The 19591-nt window shown below is 34.0% G+C and overlaps 1 protein-coding gene across 1 annotated transcript in view; it reads left to right on the top strand.

The window, feature by feature from the left end:
• The window catches only part of HELRODRAFT_162498 (hypothetical protein), a gene marked incomplete at both ends in the record, with an annotated part of 31658 nt that overhangs the window by 8026 nt on the left and 4041 nt on the right, over window positions 1-19591 (top strand). Inside the window, 44 exons of the mRNA XM_009024686.1 lie at window positions 53-297; window positions 767-1005; window positions 1244-1345; window positions 1972-2178; window positions 2346-2375; window positions 2745-2964; window positions 3222-3406; window positions 3621-3739; window positions 3899-4204; window positions 4597-4840; window positions 4929-5076; window positions 5180-5252; window positions 6132-6252; window positions 6644-6910; window positions 7057-7185; window positions 7303-7440; window positions 7745-7972; window positions 8934-9106; window positions 9250-9428; window positions 9969-10156; window positions 10214-10377; window positions 11071-11182; window positions 11756-12001; window positions 12141-12443; window positions 12578-12821; window positions 12941-13050; window positions 13179-13343; window positions 13854-13991; window positions 14125-14376; window positions 14495-14617; window positions 14694-14936; window positions 15093-15245; window positions 15371-15511; window positions 15680-15758; window positions 15826-15965; window positions 16244-16398; window positions 16631-16784; window positions 17356-17520; window positions 17598-17786; window positions 18128-18284; window positions 18403-18608; window positions 18685-18787; window positions 18925-19112; window positions 19236-19541. Coding sequence (XP_009022934.1) covers window positions 53-297; window positions 767-1005; window positions 1244-1345; window positions 1972-2178; window positions 2346-2375; window positions 2745-2964; window positions 3222-3406; window positions 3621-3739; window positions 3899-4204; window positions 4597-4840; window positions 4929-5076; window positions 5180-5252; window positions 6132-6252; window positions 6644-6910; window positions 7057-7185; window positions 7303-7440; window positions 7745-7972; window positions 8934-9106; window positions 9250-9428; window positions 9969-10156; window positions 10214-10377; window positions 11071-11182; window positions 11756-12001; window positions 12141-12443; window positions 12578-12821; window positions 12941-13050; window positions 13179-13343; window positions 13854-13991; window positions 14125-14376; window positions 14495-14617; window positions 14694-14936; window positions 15093-15245; window positions 15371-15511; window positions 15680-15758; window positions 15826-15965; window positions 16244-16398; window positions 16631-16784; window positions 17356-17520; window positions 17598-17786; window positions 18128-18284; window positions 18403-18608; window positions 18685-18787; window positions 18925-19112; window positions 19236-19541 — 7777 coding nt within the window. The remainder of the gene's footprint in view (window positions 1-52; window positions 298-766; window positions 1006-1243; window positions 1346-1971; window positions 2179-2345; window positions 2376-2744; window positions 2965-3221; window positions 3407-3620; window positions 3740-3898; window positions 4205-4596; window positions 4841-4928; window positions 5077-5179; window positions 5253-6131; window positions 6253-6643; window positions 6911-7056; window positions 7186-7302; window positions 7441-7744; window positions 7973-8933; window positions 9107-9249; window positions 9429-9968; window positions 10157-10213; window positions 10378-11070; window positions 11183-11755; window positions 12002-12140; window positions 12444-12577; window positions 12822-12940; window positions 13051-13178; window positions 13344-13853; window positions 13992-14124; window positions 14377-14494; window positions 14618-14693; window positions 14937-15092; window positions 15246-15370; window positions 15512-15679; window positions 15759-15825; window positions 15966-16243; window positions 16399-16630; window positions 16785-17355; window positions 17521-17597; window positions 17787-18127; window positions 18285-18402; window positions 18609-18684; window positions 18788-18924; window positions 19113-19235; window positions 19542-19591) is intronic.

Here is a 19591-nt window from a genome sequence, read left to right as displayed (position 1 = left end):
TGAAATTTTTGAATTTTTTACCATTGAAATTTATTTTGAAAATTATTTACAGGATAAGTAGCGACATAGAATCAAATCTGAATGACACCTTTGAACTATTGATGGGACACATGAGTGCCGATGAGTGGAAGCAGTTCCATGAACTCTGCGTTGAGGACCTGGATGCTTACTCTGTTGTCGTCTTCTCCTTTGCTCAGAAACTTCAGGAGGCCTTCATCAAATGTGAGAGTCATTTTAAATCTCTTGATCAAGTAGTTTCTTTTGGTGAGGTTGGCGTAGTTCACCAAGAAATTTCTGGTGTAGTTTTCAAAAAGATTATCAGTAGTTGATTGTTAATGTTGAAGTGTGGACGGAATGAGTGATGTGGTTGGGAAAGTTCCTCATTGAGAATTCCCCATTGAGAATTTGGGTTAGTGGTGAAACAAAAATTTGAGCTTAAAATCGCATTGTTGAATGAAACATGCAAGCAGATCAATTTTTGATTATTTTATTTTATTGGTTTTTGTGCTTCAATCAATCAATCAATCTTTGTTTTGCGTCCAGAGACCCGGTTCCCCGAGTAGGACGTTGTTTTCTTTGCCATCAACTTTTTGCTCCAAATTAGGCGATCAGTTTTATCCATTTCATTTAAATTTAGAGCTTTCATGTCTTGCTCGATTGTTTGCGACCAGGACTTTTTTGGACGACCTTTGTGACGTTTTGTGCTTAATTAATTAATGTATTTATTAATATAAACGGCATAGAAAATTTTATTTCAACACGACAGCCATCAAGATAAGCTTAGAATCCCTGAAAAATGTTCTCCATGGCGCAAACGGTCAGCTAAGAATGGATGATGATGAGGAGGAGGAGGAGGAGGAAGTGAGGGACGAAGAAGTGACGAAAGATGAGAGTTACGATGGACAAAAGAGAACAGCCTACAACGGAGCTGTCATCTCCGTCGATGTAACCCTATCGAAATTTAATAACTCAATAGTACTGTCGACATCTATCGACGATATTCAAGTAATTACTGTTGCAGTTTGAAAATTCAATTCAATGGCGTTTTTTTATTTTCATTTTCTTATTAATCTGTTATATTTGTTGTTGATGGTAATGTTTTTCTTTTTGATTAAATGCTGCTGAAACAAAGCCCAATCAAATTTGTGAATCTAAGTAATTGTCAACCTTATTCTAAATCCTCTTATATGGTGTGTGTGTATTATATTTTTCGTAAAGTCGTGGTTGACTGTTTTGTGTGCAGGCGTGCATTACAAAGTTGCTACAGAACATAACGAAGATGGCTGACCGTCTCATTGACTGGGAGGCTCTCAAGAAAGTTAACGAAGCCACAAAAAGCGAGCAGGTCAATAAAATTTTCATTCACAATCATTATTTATTTTCTTTATTGTGCAGCTCCGACAAACGCGAAAACTATACAGACAATATTTGAACAAGGTTATAGCACAATAGCAACGCGAATCCTGGCAATTCTGCTATAGATTCATATTCACATACAAATTTCTAGATTATTACATCTTTTAATAAGAACAATTATTTAAGTTTGCCTACATATTGTGAAAGTTTTGTTTATGAACAGTTGACGCTAATGGTGCACATTTTTGAATTTAAAACAATAAACTGCGTGCCTGTGAGTTCTTACGCGTTCATCCATTTTCTAGTAAAAAAAAAATGTTTTAAGCTGTGCCGATTTAAGATCCATTCTATTATGCAGCACAATGTTTAAAATGTAATGTATTATTACTTTTCAAAAGTGTTTTAAAACTTATGTATATTATATATGAATAATTATTTTCCTCTTTTTGTTTTTTCTTTATAAATGGGTGAAATAAATCATTAATTGGATTCTTAAATACTTTAAAGACTAAACATTCGGTATGATCTGAGCGGTTGAAATTCAGCTGCTTCCATAACAGTGATCACGTTTCTTCCTTGCTTATTCATCATTTAATGCTTAAAAACCGCACCCAGAACACTGACCGTTTGAGTTCGTCGACGTATAAAACACCGAGTGGCGATTCATCGGGCGGCCCGGTAGCGAGGATCAGCAGAGTGCTGCACGACAACTCGGAAATCTCCAGGCTCATTGTCCAACTCTGTTCCATCATTACAAACAACCGCAAGTCAGTTTCGTCATTCCTGAGCAGCTTCTCAACGTTCAACGATCTCTTCGATGAGGTTTGTAGTCGTCGTTACATACTGCTTTGTATCCTCTATACTGGTTCATTCAATGATTGTCTCCCATGCTCTAAATGTCATTCTGCTATTTTTTCTACTTAAATTAACGTTTACATTTTCACTCGGTTGTTAAATTCTACGTTCATAATTTATCAATTTTTGAACAGACTTTAGATGAGAAAATAGAAGAGTTTAAGGTGAAGAAATACAACCTGTCTGACTTAGAAGATGTCTTGAAGCATTACAACGTATATATATATATGTGTGTGTGTGTGCGTGCGTGCGTGTGTGCGTGTGTGCGTGTGTGCGTGTGTGTGTGTGTGTGTGTGTGTGTGTGTGTGTGTGTGTGTGTGTGTGTGTGTGTGTGTGTGTGTGTGTGTGTTATCTAACCTGTCTGTCTGTCACTTTCTTATTTCCATAATAATTTTTGTTTTCCACAATTTTCATTAATATTTTCCATCGTTATTAACTCATTTTTCTTAAACATCTCTAATTATTTTTGTAAATTTTCTTGTTCACAACAATATTAACTTACTTTTGTTATTTATATAAATAATGGCACTCAGAATTTGTGTCTCCTGGCATCTGAACTGCCCAGCACTTCAACGTGCGACTGCCTTCTTCTGACATTGGATAACTTGAAAAGTTGCTTCATGAAGGAAGGCCACAGGAAGATGATGATGTATGCATCCGTGCACAACAACCAGTGCACACTCCAGTTAAAACCACTTGTTGCTTACGTACACGGTGCTAGCAGAAAGTTGGACAGACCTGTTAAAGACCTAGGTTGATACGAATGTGTAACATTTGTCACGCCTTGCAAATTTTAATTTTGTTTTAATGACAACTGAATGAGTTCAAACTTTTTAATGCTCGTTCAGTTATAATTGCTTGTCCAAGTGATCAACCTACATAACAACCTGGAAATATAATGATAAATTTTAAGTGCCGGTACAGAACGTGTTAAATTTAATGAGAAGAAGATGTGATGATATGAAATTCCACAACTTTTTAAAATCTAAAATTACACGCTACCTCTGCAGATGATATTAGATTGCTCATGTCCGTAATAACTGAGTTGAGGGAGAAAGAGGTCGATGTTGATCACGAGCTGCTCTACCTGGAAGAAACATTCCTGATGTTCAGCAAGTACAACTTGCATTTCAGTGACGGCAATGTTGAATCCATAGATGCCGCTTCGTATCAGTGGAAGTTATTGAAACAGAAAGTCATTCTTATTTCTTTTTATTCGGATCTTATAATGACTTTTTCTACCAAAAAATGTTCAACAAAAATAAATTTAATTTGTTATAAATGTTAACTTTTTGAATATTTTTTCGATAATTCTTCAACTCTTTTCTAAAAACTGTTTTATTTTTTGAATATAATTTGCAGCCTGCCACGTTTGTTCAGTTTAATAATTATTTGTTTGAAATTTTAAGGCCCTGTTAACTCAAGACAACCTATTGAAAATTCAACCGACGTACATGAAGATGCTGGTAGCCAACGTTCATCAATACAAACAGGATTTGAACGTTTTTGCTCAGCAGTATAATTCATGGTTATTATTTTATTTTTTAGATTATCCGGCTCTTATACTCTGTTAATTTTAGCAAGTGTTAACGCTGTTTAATTTAAATTGATTCAAATACATTGGCGAACAGAGTTTTTTTGGATATTTGATTAAGTAACGTATTATATATAATATTTTAATTTCCAGCTTTTATGCCAAAGATCAACAAAATTTATCTCCTCGCGAATCTCTCAACAAACTGACATCTTTCCAGTTTGAGTTTGAGCAACTGTGGGACAAATACGTCAGCTATAACGGCGGGGAGCAACTTTTCGGTCTGCCAGTAACCCAATTCAATCAACTGATAGAGTTGAAATCAGATTTAGATTTGAAGCTACTCTTTTTCACGTTATACAACGATGTGTCGAAACGCTTAAATGAATTGCTTGAAAGTTCTTGGGCTGATGTTAACATCGTTGAAATGATGTCAGACATAAATGCCTTCTATAATAAGTTAGATTCATTTTAATCATTTTTATGTTTTAGTGATCTTTTTGTATTAATTTTCAATAATGTTGATTTTGAGGTATTAATAATCATGATTTTGGCCATCAGTTCTTTAATTGTTAGAGGTTTATATAGCCTCACAATATTTCCACTTTCAAATCTCTTCGTACTTCATTTTGAAAGAGCACATGCACCTGCGCACCGCATTATTTTCATTACCATGCATTCAGAGCAATGCTGGTCACTTGATTTTATACTGTTAGGTTTTAATTTTTTCTCTTTGTTGCGTATTGCTGCATCGTTGTGTTCAAGTGTTCATCTAACAAATTTTCACATTAGTTGAGCTGATCGACGATTATTATTTATTTTTCACCAACTCAACTTTTTACGTCGTGAAGAATTGTGAAGCTGCCCCCTGCCGTGAAAACATGGTCCGAGTACGAAGACTTGCGCGAAATGATAAACAACTACATTGAAGTGCAATCGCTGATCGAGATGATGAGCGCTGGTCCCCTGGCGGACAACGTATGGCGTCAGATATTCAGCTTGTGTGGGGAAGTCTTTGAATTCAATGAGACCAATGTTATGCTGATGAAAGATGTCATCAAGTTGCCATTGTTGAAGTTTAGAGAAGATATCGAGGTTGATCCATATTGAAAATATTTTTTGTCGATTGTGATGGTTCAACTATTTACTAACGACACAAGTTTTGGAATTGTTTTCTAACCAGTTGACTCTGACCTTGAACTTGCAGGATGTTTGCATAACAGCGTCTAGAGAGAAAGACATTGCATACAAGTTGAAATCACTGGAAGATTTCTGGAGATCACAAAAATTTGACTTTTCAACATTTAAAGGAAAGGAATTGTTATTCAAAGGTTTATAACTTTTTCATTATTTGTAGTTTATTCACAGTTATTGCATTTATAAAATATGATTTTTATAATAGTATTAACAAATTTTTCAAAATTATAAAATCAGGTGATTCGATAAATGAAACTGTAACCTTCATAGAGGACGCCATGGTCCTCTTGAGTTCTCTCATCAGCAACAGGTTTTCAATTAGTTGAATGCTTTGAATATGAAAGTTAAGAATTATGTGTGTGTAGATGAACTCGAATTGAAAACTGGATGTTTTGTTTGAAAAATCCGAATTGAAATATGATTGGAAGGAAAAATTTTGTTAAATAAATGATTGTTCTGTTACGAAAGCTTAAATTTGAATTCTTTTCCGTTTTTATTTTTTAAATTGCTAAATGTTAGACATTGCTACTTGAAATACAGTAGTTTTTTAAGATTTCGTCCATTTAAATAATATGGTCTTCACAAAATACTAGATACATCTCATACAAACAATATACATTATAATCAGTGCTGTTAAAATACTCAAATGTTGAGTGAGTTTTTGAATACTTTGGAAATACTTAGTCAAAATTCAGTATTTAAATAGTATATAAATACCAAATGCTGCAACAAGTGTTTAAAAAATATTTTATGGACCATGCAGTTTTCATTTGATGCTAAAATTTACACGTTAATAACAAAGGGTCATAAATTACCAAATTTTTCTTTTTTATCATTTTATATACACTCGCATTACGTTGCAGTAAGCTCCGCATATGTTTGCATTACTAAAACTCACCAATAATGTGTGTTAATCTTGAGGAGCAGAATTGATGATTGATAAAGCAACTTCTATGTCAAAGTAAATAAATTATTTAAACTGTCTAAGTTATTAAGTATTTAAAATATCTCTTAAATATGTATAATTGTAAAACAGTTTAAGTATTAAAATACTCTAAATTCTTAACAACACAGGTTATACTAATAATGATACCCTATGAAATAGAGTTTATACAAATGATTTACATAAGATTTACATTTACAATTTACATGATTTACCTAAATGATTTACATTTACATACCTCATAAGATACAGCTCATCCTTCAGACCTCGCCTCCAGGAAATGCTTTCCAAATTGACTGTTACGATGGAGACCATTGATAAGTGGATGTGTGTTCAAAACATGTGGTTATACATGGAAGCTGTGTTTGTTGGGGGAGACATTGCTAAGCAAATGCCTCAGGCTAAACAATTTTTATGAAATTTTTGTTTATGCATTCAATTTCTGCTTTAAATTGAAAATTTTATCTCGATATTATGATTAATGTTTTTTGTATTAAACCTAAATAAAATGTTTCAAACTCGTCTATGCATTTTGATCTGTATATAATCCCTCAAATCTAAAATACGTTGAATGCTTTGCCATAAATCAAAATTCATTACATTAACCTTTTTTTGTTTCAACCAATCAATCGAATTTATCTGGCCCAATTTCTAAATGTTTTAATTATTTTTCTATATTTAAGTTTTTACACTGATTCGTGTTTCCTAAGCTCCAAATAATACGAGTTCTAAAAACGTGACATTATATATAACTGCAGGAAACCAGAAAGTTTTTGAACGTGGACAAGACCTGGCAGAGATTGATGCAGAGGGCCCACGAACAAAATGTCATCTTGGACTGTTGCAGCACCGGTGAGAGCCTCAGCATCATGTTGACTCACCTGAGCGACCAGCTGGAGTCATGCCAAAAATCATTGAGTAGTTATCTAGAAAAGAAGAGGTTACTCTTTCCTAGGTTCTTCTTCGTGTCTGACCCAGTTTTGCTAGAAATATTAGGTCAGGCCAGTGACCCTCACACAATACAGGTATGTATAAATTCACATTTTGTTTGCCAGATTATTTCAATGCTTGCAATTTACTATAAAACGTTTAATAGAATTGGATGAATTTTTTTTTTCTTTCATTTAAATTTTATTTTTTAATGTTTACTTCACTTTGCACTTTCGATCAGGCGCATTTGTTGAGCGTTTTTGACAATACGAAATCAGTCACGTTTGATCATAGGATATACGAGAAGATGTTATCATTGGTGTCTCAGGAAGGTGAAACAGTTGAACTGACCCATCCCGTCTTGGCTGTGGTCTGCTTCAGTTTTTTATTCATTTCATTAATTCACTATTGATTAACTTATTTTATTTATTTACAGTTTGTTAAGTTTTTTAATTTTAAACGTTTAACAATTAATTTCTCTATATAGGGTCACGTGGAATCATGGTTAAATGATTTATTGGTAGAAACTCGATCAACCGTACACAATTCCATCAAGCAAGCACACTCTGTAATCAGCGAAGAGTCCTTCAGTTTCATAGACTTTCTTCATCAGCTGCCGGCTCAGGTAATGCAAACTTCGATCGTCATTATCCGTCATTATCCCACAGCTTATTATGATGCGCTAAAGTATTTTATGCGTTAAACGGAGTAGTTTTTGCTGTTTATTCGAAGTTCTAAGTTGAAAATTTAATCCTTGTTGCCATTGACTTTACAAGGGTAAAACACGCATGCTACATTTAAATGGCTGACTTCAAACATCTTTTTATCATTTATTAAAATCGGCTGTCCACTGCATTTATCAAGCGTGTAACATTCTTCAACTCGCATTATAAAGTAAAGTTTTAATATTAATTTATTTGACCTGGCAGGTGGGTTTGTTGTGCTTGCAAATGATATGGACCTGCGATTCGGAGAACGCGCTACTCAACTGCAAGCTCAACAAGAAGATAATGCAGACCGCAGATGGTCATTTTTTAGAAATGCTACACCAACTAATCGAAGTTACAACAAAAGATTTGAAGGCATTAGAACGTACAAAGTTTGAAACTTTTATCACGGTGCATGTCCATCAAAAAGATGTTTTCGAAGAATTGGTGGTTACACATAATTTTTTTTCTTTTATTATATATTTATACAGTTAAGTTTCTAAACAGGAATCAAACCATTATGAAATTAAAGTTGAAAATTTATAAAAGTTGCCAAAATGGTAAAATAACTTGGTAACTGGTTTAATGGTCGTATCGAGGTAAACAAAAGGAACTCAAAATCTTCCAGAACTGTCGCAGCATCCAACATCAACCACAAATGGATGGACTGTTATTACATCTTACAGCCTCAAGAGCTTTTGGCTTTCCACCAAAAACACTTCTTGTTCGAAAACATTTTTTCGATATGCAAACATTTTATGACTTGTCAAAGATTGTTTAAGGACCCTCTTAACACTCCACCCATATTACCATCTTTAAAAAGTTTGAAAATGTCGTTTAAAATGGACTGATATTTTGAAAAACTGCACTGAAATTTTCAAAATATTTTTTTTTGTTTGGATTTCATTGTGTCGATGTCTGTATAAAACACTTTATTGGCTCTGTATTTAAACAGTTCCTCTTTCCAGTCTGGTATTGTTTCTACCTTAAATTTGTCACTGGGTCAAAGTTGGCGAACATTGCATAATTTATGTCAATGTTTATATCATTCTCAAAACATTTCATTGCAGTATTTTGATATTATTTTTAACGAACAAACATTTTTTATTTATTTATATTTTAGATGAGCACTTGAACAATTTGTTCGCTTAACAATTTTTCATTCTCCAAATTCATATCAATGGCGTACTTTGTTATTCCAGTAGTTATTCTTTGCTCTAAATTTTCATTTTACTATTTTTTAATGTATTTCTGATTGCAGTGCAGTCACCATCAATGTTTCGTCTAACAGTTAGAAACGTTGTGAAGGCTTATACATCCACTTGAATGTGTTATTGAATGTTTGAAATGAGAATTAGTGCATATGTTTGATTAATTATTACCTGATGACAACATAATTACGCCTATCCAGATATCTCAACATGTGAAGTCTCCATTTGATTTTGAGTGGCTGAAACAATGTCGTTTTTATTATCATGACGATGAAGATGAATGTGCCGTAAATTTGACTGATGTCAAATTCAGATACATGAATGAATATCTTGGATGTTCCGAAAGATTAGTCATAACTCCGCTCACTGATAGGTCAGTTGGTACGAAACGATTATTTAAAGGCATTATCGTTGCATGTGTAATTTTATCGATTTAATTGTAGATACTACTGCTTTTGGCATTTCAAATTTTGCGACAAATAATTAATTTTTAAAAATTTTAAAACTACCATCCAGATGTTATATATCCCTTGCACAAGCACTCAAAATGTCATTGGGAGCTGCTCCCACTGGTCCCGCTGGAACTGGAAAAACGGAAACAACTAAGGACATGGCTCGATGTCTGGGCAAGTATGTTGTCGTTTTCAACTGTTCCGATCAAATGGATTATCGAGGCCTCGGAAGAATATTTAAGGGTTAGTTCACTTCAACATTAAAATCATAATGTCTGTCTGTTCTTTGCATCCATCATTGAAATATAAACACACGTCATTGTGAGAAAGTCATTGTTTAGAGACACTCAAAACGTGCATAACAATGATTGTAAATTCTTTAATTCGTATGCGTTAGAACGAAACCATTAGTTGATTCTAAAAACAGCGTTCATATACATTTACAAAAGCTAATATTAACTCTTAGTTTTTTGCTCATACTAGATAGTGTATCTTTTATTCATTTAATTTGCATTTTACGAGAAAACTGAACGGTTTACAAAGTGTTAAACAAGTTTATTGATTTTTTAAGCTTTGAGCAATAAACATGGTAAAAAAGTTTTTGAAACAATTGAAAATGCTGACTGGTTCTGTCAACAAAAACGATAACACTGTGGATTAAGAGTATCTCAACACATATTGATTTGTACAATTGTTTGTTTTTTTTATAATAGAAAAAGAATTTGTATGTTCGTAAAAAAATTAAATCACAAATTCATTATAAGATTTTATTTGTATAATCAGGACTGGCTCAGTCAGGATCTTGGGGCTGTTTTGATGAATTTAATCGCATTGAACTGCCAGTATTGTCAGTGGCTGCTCAGCAAATATCCATCGTTTTGTCTTGTAAGAAAGACAAGAAATCTCAATTTCTTTTTTCAGATGGAGATCTGGTCGATATGGATTCAGAGTTTGGAATTTTTATCACTATGGTAGGCATTTTACATCTTTGAATTTATTCCATTTGTAAAACACTTTCAAGTTTTCAGCTTAGACAAGTGGGCCAAAAAGCTGAAGCAAGCATGGTGAAGATTGTTATAGGATCTTGCGAAAAAATTTGTGATTGGAGTATCGGACCAAATAATAATGGCGAAATGATTAGACAAAGTGAGCATGGTAGCGTAGACAAGCGGACTGGGGCTGCTATGAACAGGTGAACTTAAAATGCCAGCCAGACTAAAGCTGGTATAAACGGGGCTTCTTAGTCGGGGAGGCTATGGCGGACATGAACTTCAGGCCTAGTTAGGCAGACTAAGGATAGAGTGAGCAGGCAAGCTTAAGCAGAGAAGCTTGTGATGATCAACTTTTTTGAGTGTGGAGGCTCACGCAGACGGTTCTAAGATGTTATTAGCAGAGATGCATGCAGGCCTCAGGTCATGTTTGGTAGACTGAGTAAAGAAGGCATTAATAGGCGAGCTTAAGTACACTAACAAAGCAGACAGACTTTTTTTTATACAGACAGGGGTTTTCGGACCCAGGCAAATAAAGTTGCTTGGCTTATGCGTCTATGCTTTAGAAGGTAGATGCTGTCAGGCTTAATTAATAAGACGGAATTGTTACGAGCAGGCATGTTAAGGGGTGCAGGCATACAGATTTTCGGGATCAGACTGACAATCTTAAAAAAATTGTTTTTATAAAAGATAAATTTGCATGTTAAATTTAGGCAGGCATTTTTATTCAGTTAAACGCAAGTCTATAGAATGAGCTCTTTTGATTAATTTTTTACTATCTGTTGAATCCGAACTAACTTAAATTTAAATCAGAATCCTGGCTATGCAGGCAGACAAGAACTGCCAGAAAATTTGAAAATAAATTTTAGAACGGTGTCCATGATGGTGCCCGACAGGATTATTATAATCAAAGTCAAGTTGGCAAGCGCCGGGTTCAAGCAGAACATACTACTTTCAAGGAAATTCTTTTCGCTGTATAAATTATGCGAGGAACAACTGAGTAAACAGGTTTGGCTGTGTCTGTGTTTCTTTCACAACTCATCAGTTAAACTTATTGACTGATTTTCATTATCATATTTTAAAATAATTTTCTGACCTATTTAGTTAATTTTTGTTACCATGCAAGGTCTTGAGAGTGTAGGCAAACTCGTTAACAGAGTTATATTAATGATTAAAAACCTTAATTAAGTTATTAATTAGCGAATTTTAATAGATAGGACCAATTTTTTTTGTTATCATTGGCATATGTTATTAATGTCAAATTCATAACGTGATCAACTTAAATCAAAAATAATAAATAATACTCTTTTTTGTATAATACGCTTATTTATTGTAATTGTGATATCTAAATAATGTAAAAGAGAGAGTTAATGATAGTGTTGTTTAAATTTTTTAAATTTGCTCGTTTTACAATTTTTTTTTTTTAATTTGCGGATCACAGTTATAAAAGTTTGTACATGTACGCATACTCGAGAAATCTATATAATGCATGAAATAAATTGTTGATTTACAAGCTTAAAATCAAATTTTTCTGATTGTAACATTGGATTAGAGCAACATTAATTTTTTTTGCAAACAAAGGTACATTATGACTTTGGTCTTCGTAATATATTATCTGTACTGAGAACATTGGGAATTGTCAGAAGAACGGACAAGGAGCGGAACGAAATGGTAACATTGGTGAGAGTTCTCAAAAGTATGAACATGAGTAAGCTGGTAAACGAAGACGAACCAATATTTATTTCTTTGTTCAATGATCTTTTTCCTGAAGTCAATCAGCGCGAATCTGGAAGTCATGTCATCATTGAAAATGCTGTCAAAAATCTGGTATGCGTTGTATTTTGTTTGTGGTATGATAATGATTCTGTCCTGGTTGTTTTGTTTTTTTCTTATAATAATCATCCCCTATATTATGTCTATGAGAGAAGTTTTGTTATTGTTGTGAAGAAATAATTTTCTTAACAAGGTGGAACAGTCGCCGTTCCTGGTGCAACATGAACCTTGGACCACAAAAATTATTCAATTATATGAAACACAAAATGTCCGTCACGGAATTGTTGTACTGGGTCCTAGCGGTTCTGGAAAGTCGACATGCATGCAAACTCTTCGATCGGCTCTGACTGACTGCGGAAATCTACACAAGGAGGTGCGAATGAACCCGAAAGCACTAACTGCTTCTCAGATGTTCGGCAGACTGGATGCATCTACCAATGATTGGACAGACGGTATTTTCTCAATTCTTTGGCGCAAAACCCACAAGACCAAAAAAGTAAAAAACTTTGCTTTCTGGTGATATAAAAATTAACAGTAAAATAAATAAATGACTCGTTTCAAGTTATGATTTTAAGAGTTAAAAATTAAAGACGTTTCAAACTACTAAATCACAAAAATTTTTGTTGCTAGGGTGAGAATACCTGGCTAGTTCTGGATGGACCAGTTGACGCAATTTGGATAGAGAATTTGAATTCGGTTCTTGACGACAATAAAACATTGACATTAGCCAACGGTGATAGAATCTCCATGTCAGCAACATGTAAGATAATATTTGAAGTGCAGCACTTAGAGAATGCTTCACCAGCCACAGTGTCCAGGAATGGCATGGTCTACATGAGTTCTGCTGTCATGCAGTGGCGTATCATACTTGAAGGTTTGCAACCCGTGGATCAACTGACATCAACAGTTTTGTTGAATAATATTGAAAAATTTTTAATTTTAATGATAAATTATGTTCTTAGTTAACTCCGTCTTAATATCTTTTGTTGTTAGGTTGGTTGAAAAACAAACCACTACTTAAAAAAAGGTTGTTGCCGTTGTTTGAAGTATGTTGGGATGATATCTACAAGTATGTTCATTGGCAACTGAACGAAAAACTTCAGGTAGGCTGCCCATCATTTCAAAATAAAAACTTTGATATGAAAATAATGATGGCGTTGGTGATGGTGACTGAGGACTGAAAGTTTATTACAATTTCATAAGCTAGATTTTGCCATTAATATTTTTTTAGGTTTTAGAATGCATGTACATAGCCCAAGCAATCAACATAATTACTGGCCTGCTCACCGATGTTACTGAACAATTTTCAAACAATGAGATGATTTTGAAAAAGCTTGTGACCTTCGCATTTGTTTGGTCACTGGGATCTCTGCTGGAGTTTGATGACCGTAACAAGGTCGATTATAATTACGTATTTAGTTTATGTTGAATGTTTTAATTGTAGCTCCGATATTAGTGTCAATTTCTTTATTATATAACATGAGTGAGTGGACAAATAATGTATCGTAGAGTTTTCAGTTCTGAACTGGATTGAAACGGTAGTAAAACTGCTGACAGTTTGAAACTGATATTGTGTTCTTTTGATTGGGGAAAGTTTACGGTCGATTTAAAATATTTTTTATTGACGACGTAATGTAGAAATTTATTGTTGAAAATTTAAAAAGTGATTTAGACCTAGCGCAGAAAAATGAAAAATTCATTGTGAAAAAAAGGAAAAGGACAAAAGAGTGCAGGCTTATAATATAGCCAAATCAAACTTTAACCGTATTTGTACAGGGTGGTGACGTTGTAAGCTTCGTGCGCTGATTTTTTTTAAAGTGTCCAGAAATACGAACTTTGTTTTAAACTTCAGTGATTCTATAGATGATGTGAATTTATTTATCTCTCTTTCATTCAAAAATTACAGCTTGAAGCATACATGAAAGAGTCATTAAAAGAACATCTCTCGTTTCCTGTTGCACCTGGTGACGGTGATGATGAGAGCAGCAGTATTTTCGATTGGTTCGTTGATGATCAGGGTCATTGGAAACATTGGAATCATCTGGTAATGATAATTTGCTTTAGCCATTCAACTTATATAATTATGATATGTGCGCGCGTCCGTCTATATGTATCAGATAAGTAATACGGCTGCTTGAATGCCTATGCATTTAATAGTTTTGATAATATTTCTTCAGGTTCCATATTTTTGCTTCCCATCATCACCTGCGTTTGATTTCACGAATTTGATAGTGCCGAATGCCAACAGCACTTGCATCCAATATCTCATCAATCTCATTGCTTCCCAGGAGAAAGCAGTCCTGTTGATTGGAGAACAAGGCTCAGCCAAGACATCCGTCATTAGAAATTATTGTGCGGGTTTTGATCCGGAGAAGAGATTATTTAAAAATATCAACTTTTCGTGCACCACAACGCCCCACTCCTTTCAGGTTAACATTCATTTGGCTCTTGTTTAAATTATTTTCTACGTGCAAGCGACTACAGGGACTCATGATTTGCATTCATGTTATTACTTCCAAGAGACATTTCATGAATGAATTACCGTAGAAATCTTTGGAGAGCTTCATGGAGAAGCGGATGGGTGCGACGCATGGACCGCCAGCTGGTAAGAAGATGACTCTCTTCATTGACGACATCAACATGCCGCTCGTAAATGTCTGGGGTGACCAAGTTAGTTTCTAAATTTGTTGTTAGTTGTGTGTTACTCGGTGGTCGTTTTTCATTCAAACTTTTCATAACTTTCGAGGTTACGAACGAAACGACGAGGCAGCTCCTTGAATCTAGTGGTTTGTACAGTTTGGATAGGTTGGGTGAGTTTATAAGGATAGTGGATCTGCAGGTGTTGGCCTGCATGTGCCAGCCATCTGGCGGCAGAAATGATATCCCTCAGAGACTTAAACGCCACTTCAGTATTTTCAACTGCACCCTCCCATCACAAACTTCCATAGATAAAATATTTTCAACTATTGCTTCAGGATATTTTTGCAAGGTTTGTCATACGAAATTGAAGCGATTGCAATGTTGAGTAAGGCTTTTTACAATTTTTTGGAATATTTTTATTTCATTTATTCAAGTGTTTATAAAATATTTTAAATATGATTAACCAATTACAGAAATTAATTAATATGATTACATAACTTTTTAGAAAAATGGATTTGCCGATGAGGTACGTGAATTAATTGCTGATCTGGTACCGGTAACAAGAAAGTTATGGCAGGAAGTGAAAGGCAGCTACCTCGCCACACCAGCTAAATTCCATTATGTATTCAATTTGAGAGACCTCAGTAGAATTTGGCAGGTGACTAGGCTTGTTACGCTAAAGCGCTTAATATACATTTTTTTAATTTTAGTTTAAAGAAAATCTTCTTTATTGAAATGAAACTTCGATATTAATGGCAATATAAAAGGCATAAAACGTCACAGGGCATGTTGAGGTCGAAGGCACGAGTCATCAGAGGCAAGAAAGATTTGCTAAGTTTGTGGCAACACGAGTGCACGAGAGTCATATGCGATCGGTTCACAAATGACAAGGACAAGCAGCTTTTTGTCAATATCATGCAAAAAGTAAGCTGCTGTTTTCGGTGCCACATTAAATGTTTAAATCTTTTTTTTTGAGTTTTTAGTTGAGTGAAATAGAATTTGTAACTTTGCACACATTAATTAAAAAAATGAATTGAGTGAAATAAAATTTGTATTTTTGCATTCATTAACTAAAGAAAATAATTTTTGTAGTCGTTGGAAGCAACAGATCTCTTGGATGCTTCCGAAGCATCGAATGATGTTTATTTTACAAACTTTATGAGAGAAACAGGTACCAAGATGTGTCTTTTCTTCAAAAATAGATAATAATTGTGTTCATTATTCAACAATTGATGCAGATGAAAGTGTTGAAAATAATGAAGGAAAAATATATGAGCCAGTTGAATCTATTGACGAATTACAAAGCAAACTGACTTCTTATCATCAACAGTACAATGAATTGATCAGAGGCTCACACATCAACTTAGTTTTCTTCAAAGTAATCTGCACACACATATCTTACTTTAGTTTTCCTAAGCGAAAATTTTATTGACTGTTTAAAAACATTGAATGAAATCTAACTTTTATCAATAGTTGTCACTGTTTTGATCAATCTCAAATGAATTTCGTCAAAAAATTTAAACCTACGTTTTTATTTACGAAATTAAGTTTTTGATAATTGGCACAAGCGGATTTTAATTGAATTAATGAAATTTATTTCCATTACACAATATCCTGCAAAAACGGATTCACATATAAGCAAATAAAATAAATAAGAATGCAGTGGAGCACGTGGTCAGGATTTTACGCATAATCGGTTTAGTGAGAGGACATGCCCTGTTGGTGGGGGTAGGTGGGTCGGGCAAACGATCCTTAACCAAGCTGGCCACTTTCATTGCCGGATACAATCTCTTCCAAATCAGTTTGACAAAGTAAGCTTACCAGCTTAATCTATTATTAACTTTTACAAAATTGTTTCAATTCGAAATTATTTTTTGTCTATTTTAATCTAATTTTTATTTATCCTAAAACTAATTAGATATGAAAAAAGTTATAACTATTTAAATATGATTTGATGTTTCAACTTATTTTAAAACTGTATTTCAAATGAAATGAAAACTTGAACTTTGTAGGAAATTGAAAGCCCCTCAAACTAACAAACAGGTCGTACAATGTGAATAACTTGCTGGATGATTTTAAGACAATTCATAAGATGGCAGGATTGCAGGATAAAAGTGTCTGCTTTATGGTAACCGACAGCGAAATCAAAGACGAAACATTCCTTGAATATTTTAACGACATTATGGGCCCAGGAGAAGTTAGTAGCATGCAGTTTCATGAGATTTTTACAATTTGTTTCTTTGTAATTTTAAATTATACAGTGTGAAATCTGATATTAATTAAATGACAAATAAATGACAAAATAATTAACTTTGGATCTCCATACTTTTGATGTGATGACAACAATTCAAAGATTTTCAAAAGTACCGCTATTGAAAGAATCACCAGAGTATTGAAAGAATATTCAAAATTTTGAAACAATATTGAAAAAATATTCACAATATTGAAAGAATATTTAAAATGAGGAAAAATATTTTGCTGAAGCAGCTCAATCATCATAGATCACATGATAAAAATGTCAAGCAGCAGTTTTAAAATTTACTATTTTGTTACAAAATGTCTTATCGTGATTGATTTTTGCATCAATTTAAAACGGAATTGTTTAGAATATAGTTTTGTTAATACATATCAAGTTTATTTTTCTGTGTTCGATAGTAATTGCACTTTATTTATCGTTACTTTGAATTTGTGTTTGACTAAAATACATAATACATCGCTTAATACAATTTCGTAAATGTTGACCGGTTAAACCAACTGAAACTCAACAGATACCAGTCTTGTTCACGAGGGAAGAGAAAGATGAGATACAACAAAATATTCTTCCCCTTTTCAAAAAGTACCACCCAAAACAACCGACCACAAATGAGAACCTTTATGAATATTTCTTATCGAACGTCAACAAAAATCTTCACATCGTCCTGTGTTTCTCTCCTGTTGGTTTGCTTAGTTTTGTCAATAATTTTTCTTAAATGCAAAATCTTATGATAGTATACACTATTTTTTGGTTTAGGTTGGAGAAAAGTTTCGCAGTCGATCGATGAAGTTTCCGAGTTTGATATCGGGTTGCACGATGGATTGGTTCGAAAGATGGCCTACTGATGCTCTACTCAGTGTTGCCCATCACCACCTTTCTACTTTCAACATTGTTGCTGCTGAGGAAATCAAACATTCGGCAACATGCCTGATGGCAGTCGTGCACGTGAGAACTTCCCTTGTTTATTTCTTGAGATATATTCATTCATTCATTCTGCTTGTTGTATCTGTTAAAAGGCTAAACAAATTTATTGAAATTTAAAATTTCTACAAGGATTTTATTTACAACTATTAGAAATCATTTCACAGACCTTTTGAAATATTTTAATATGAATATAAATAGCAAACAAAGTTTCTGTTAGAATTTATAAAATTATTTCTAAATATTAAAGACTTATTCTTTATTTATTGTTTATATCTATTTACAATCGGTGTAGTAGGCATTTGTTGTTCACTATTTAATTTAAAACTCGATGTTGCCTGCTTCCTCCACGAAATTCTGTGAAGGATTCAGTTGCTCAGATCTGCTTGGAATATTTTGAGTGCTACCGACGTTCGTGCCACGTCACTCCCAAGTCTTTTCTCAACTTCCTCAAGACCTACAAAACTCTCTACAGTGAAAGGTTTAAAAACTCCAATCAACTGCTTGATAGAATGCAAACAGGTTTGTTTGTAAAAATGTTCATGTCATTCTACGGCGTCAGATTTCTTTAATCGATTTCACAGTTGCGAGATCAGATAATTTTATAAGCTACAGTTTAATATTTTTTCAAAATTTTTAGGATTAGAAAAGTTAGAAGAAGCCAGTGAATCCGTGAATCAATTGTCAGAAGAGTTGAAGATGAAAGAAAAAGAACTGGTTGTTGCAACAGAAGAAGCAGACAAGGTCATGCACGATGTTCAAACCAGAGCACAAGCAGCCGAGCAGGTCAAAGGTCAAGTTCTCGCGGTCATGGAGAAGGCTCAAAAGATAGTCAATGACATAAATGTGCGGAGTAATTTTTGTTCATATTTTCATCTACAGTTTGTGTTGTACCACTTGTGTATCTTTTTTGCAATTACAGATCGACAAAGCGAAGGCAGAACTAAAACTGGAAGCTGCTAAACCAGCTCTTGAAGCAGCAGAGGCAGCATTAAGAACAATTCATTATTCGCACATTGCTTCAGGTTACTACACAACTTTTAGAAGCTTAGACACATTAATAATAAAGATTAAAATATTTATTAAAAATACTCATAGTGCAAGTGTATAAAATATACATGCAGTAAAATGTTATGAGCCGAATTATTTTTTCATATTCAAGTTCGAAGACTAGGTCGGCCACCTAACTTAATTATGAGGATAATGGACTGCGTTCTCCTACTATTTCGACTCCCGATCCTTCCCGTCAGCATTAACATGGAAAGATTATGTCCTGAGCCTTCCTGGAACGAAGCACTCAAACTCATGGCTCAAGCTAATTTTCTTCAAGGACTTACTAACTTTCCAAAGGTGAATAAAATCTCATAGCTGAATGTTTTATTTGTTTTAATTTTGCTAAGTTTAAAGTAACATAACATGCCGTACCAGACATGTTATGTCTATTATATTGAAGTGATATCAATTTGTGGCTAGGACACGATAAATGAAGAAACGGTTGAACTGCTTCAGCCATACCTGAACATGCCTGATTACAACATCGAAACCGCTACAAAAGTTTGTGGCGACGTGGCAGGTTTAGCTTCATGGACAAAAGCCATGGCGGAATTTTACGTCATCAATAAAGAAGTTTTGCCTCTGAAAGCCAACCTGGCTGTGCATCAAGCGAAGCACCAGCTAGCCATCAAAGATCTTGACAAAGCTCGGGCAGAGTTGGATGAGAAACAGTTGGAACTGGATAAAGCACAGGCTCTTCACAATCAAGCAATCAAAAAAAAGAAGGTTGATATGCAATTTTCTGTCATATTAGTTTTAAATTTGTTATTATTTTT

The sequence above is a fragment of the Helobdella robusta genome, assembly GCF_000326865.2.
Source record: "Helobdella robusta unplaced genomic scaffold HELROscaffold_4, whole genome shotgun sequence".
Classification (NCBI taxonomy): domain Eukaryota; kingdom Metazoa; phylum Annelida; class Clitellata; order Rhynchobdellida; family Glossiphoniidae; genus Helobdella; species Helobdella robusta.
This window is presented reverse-complemented; position numbering and strand designations above follow the sequence as displayed.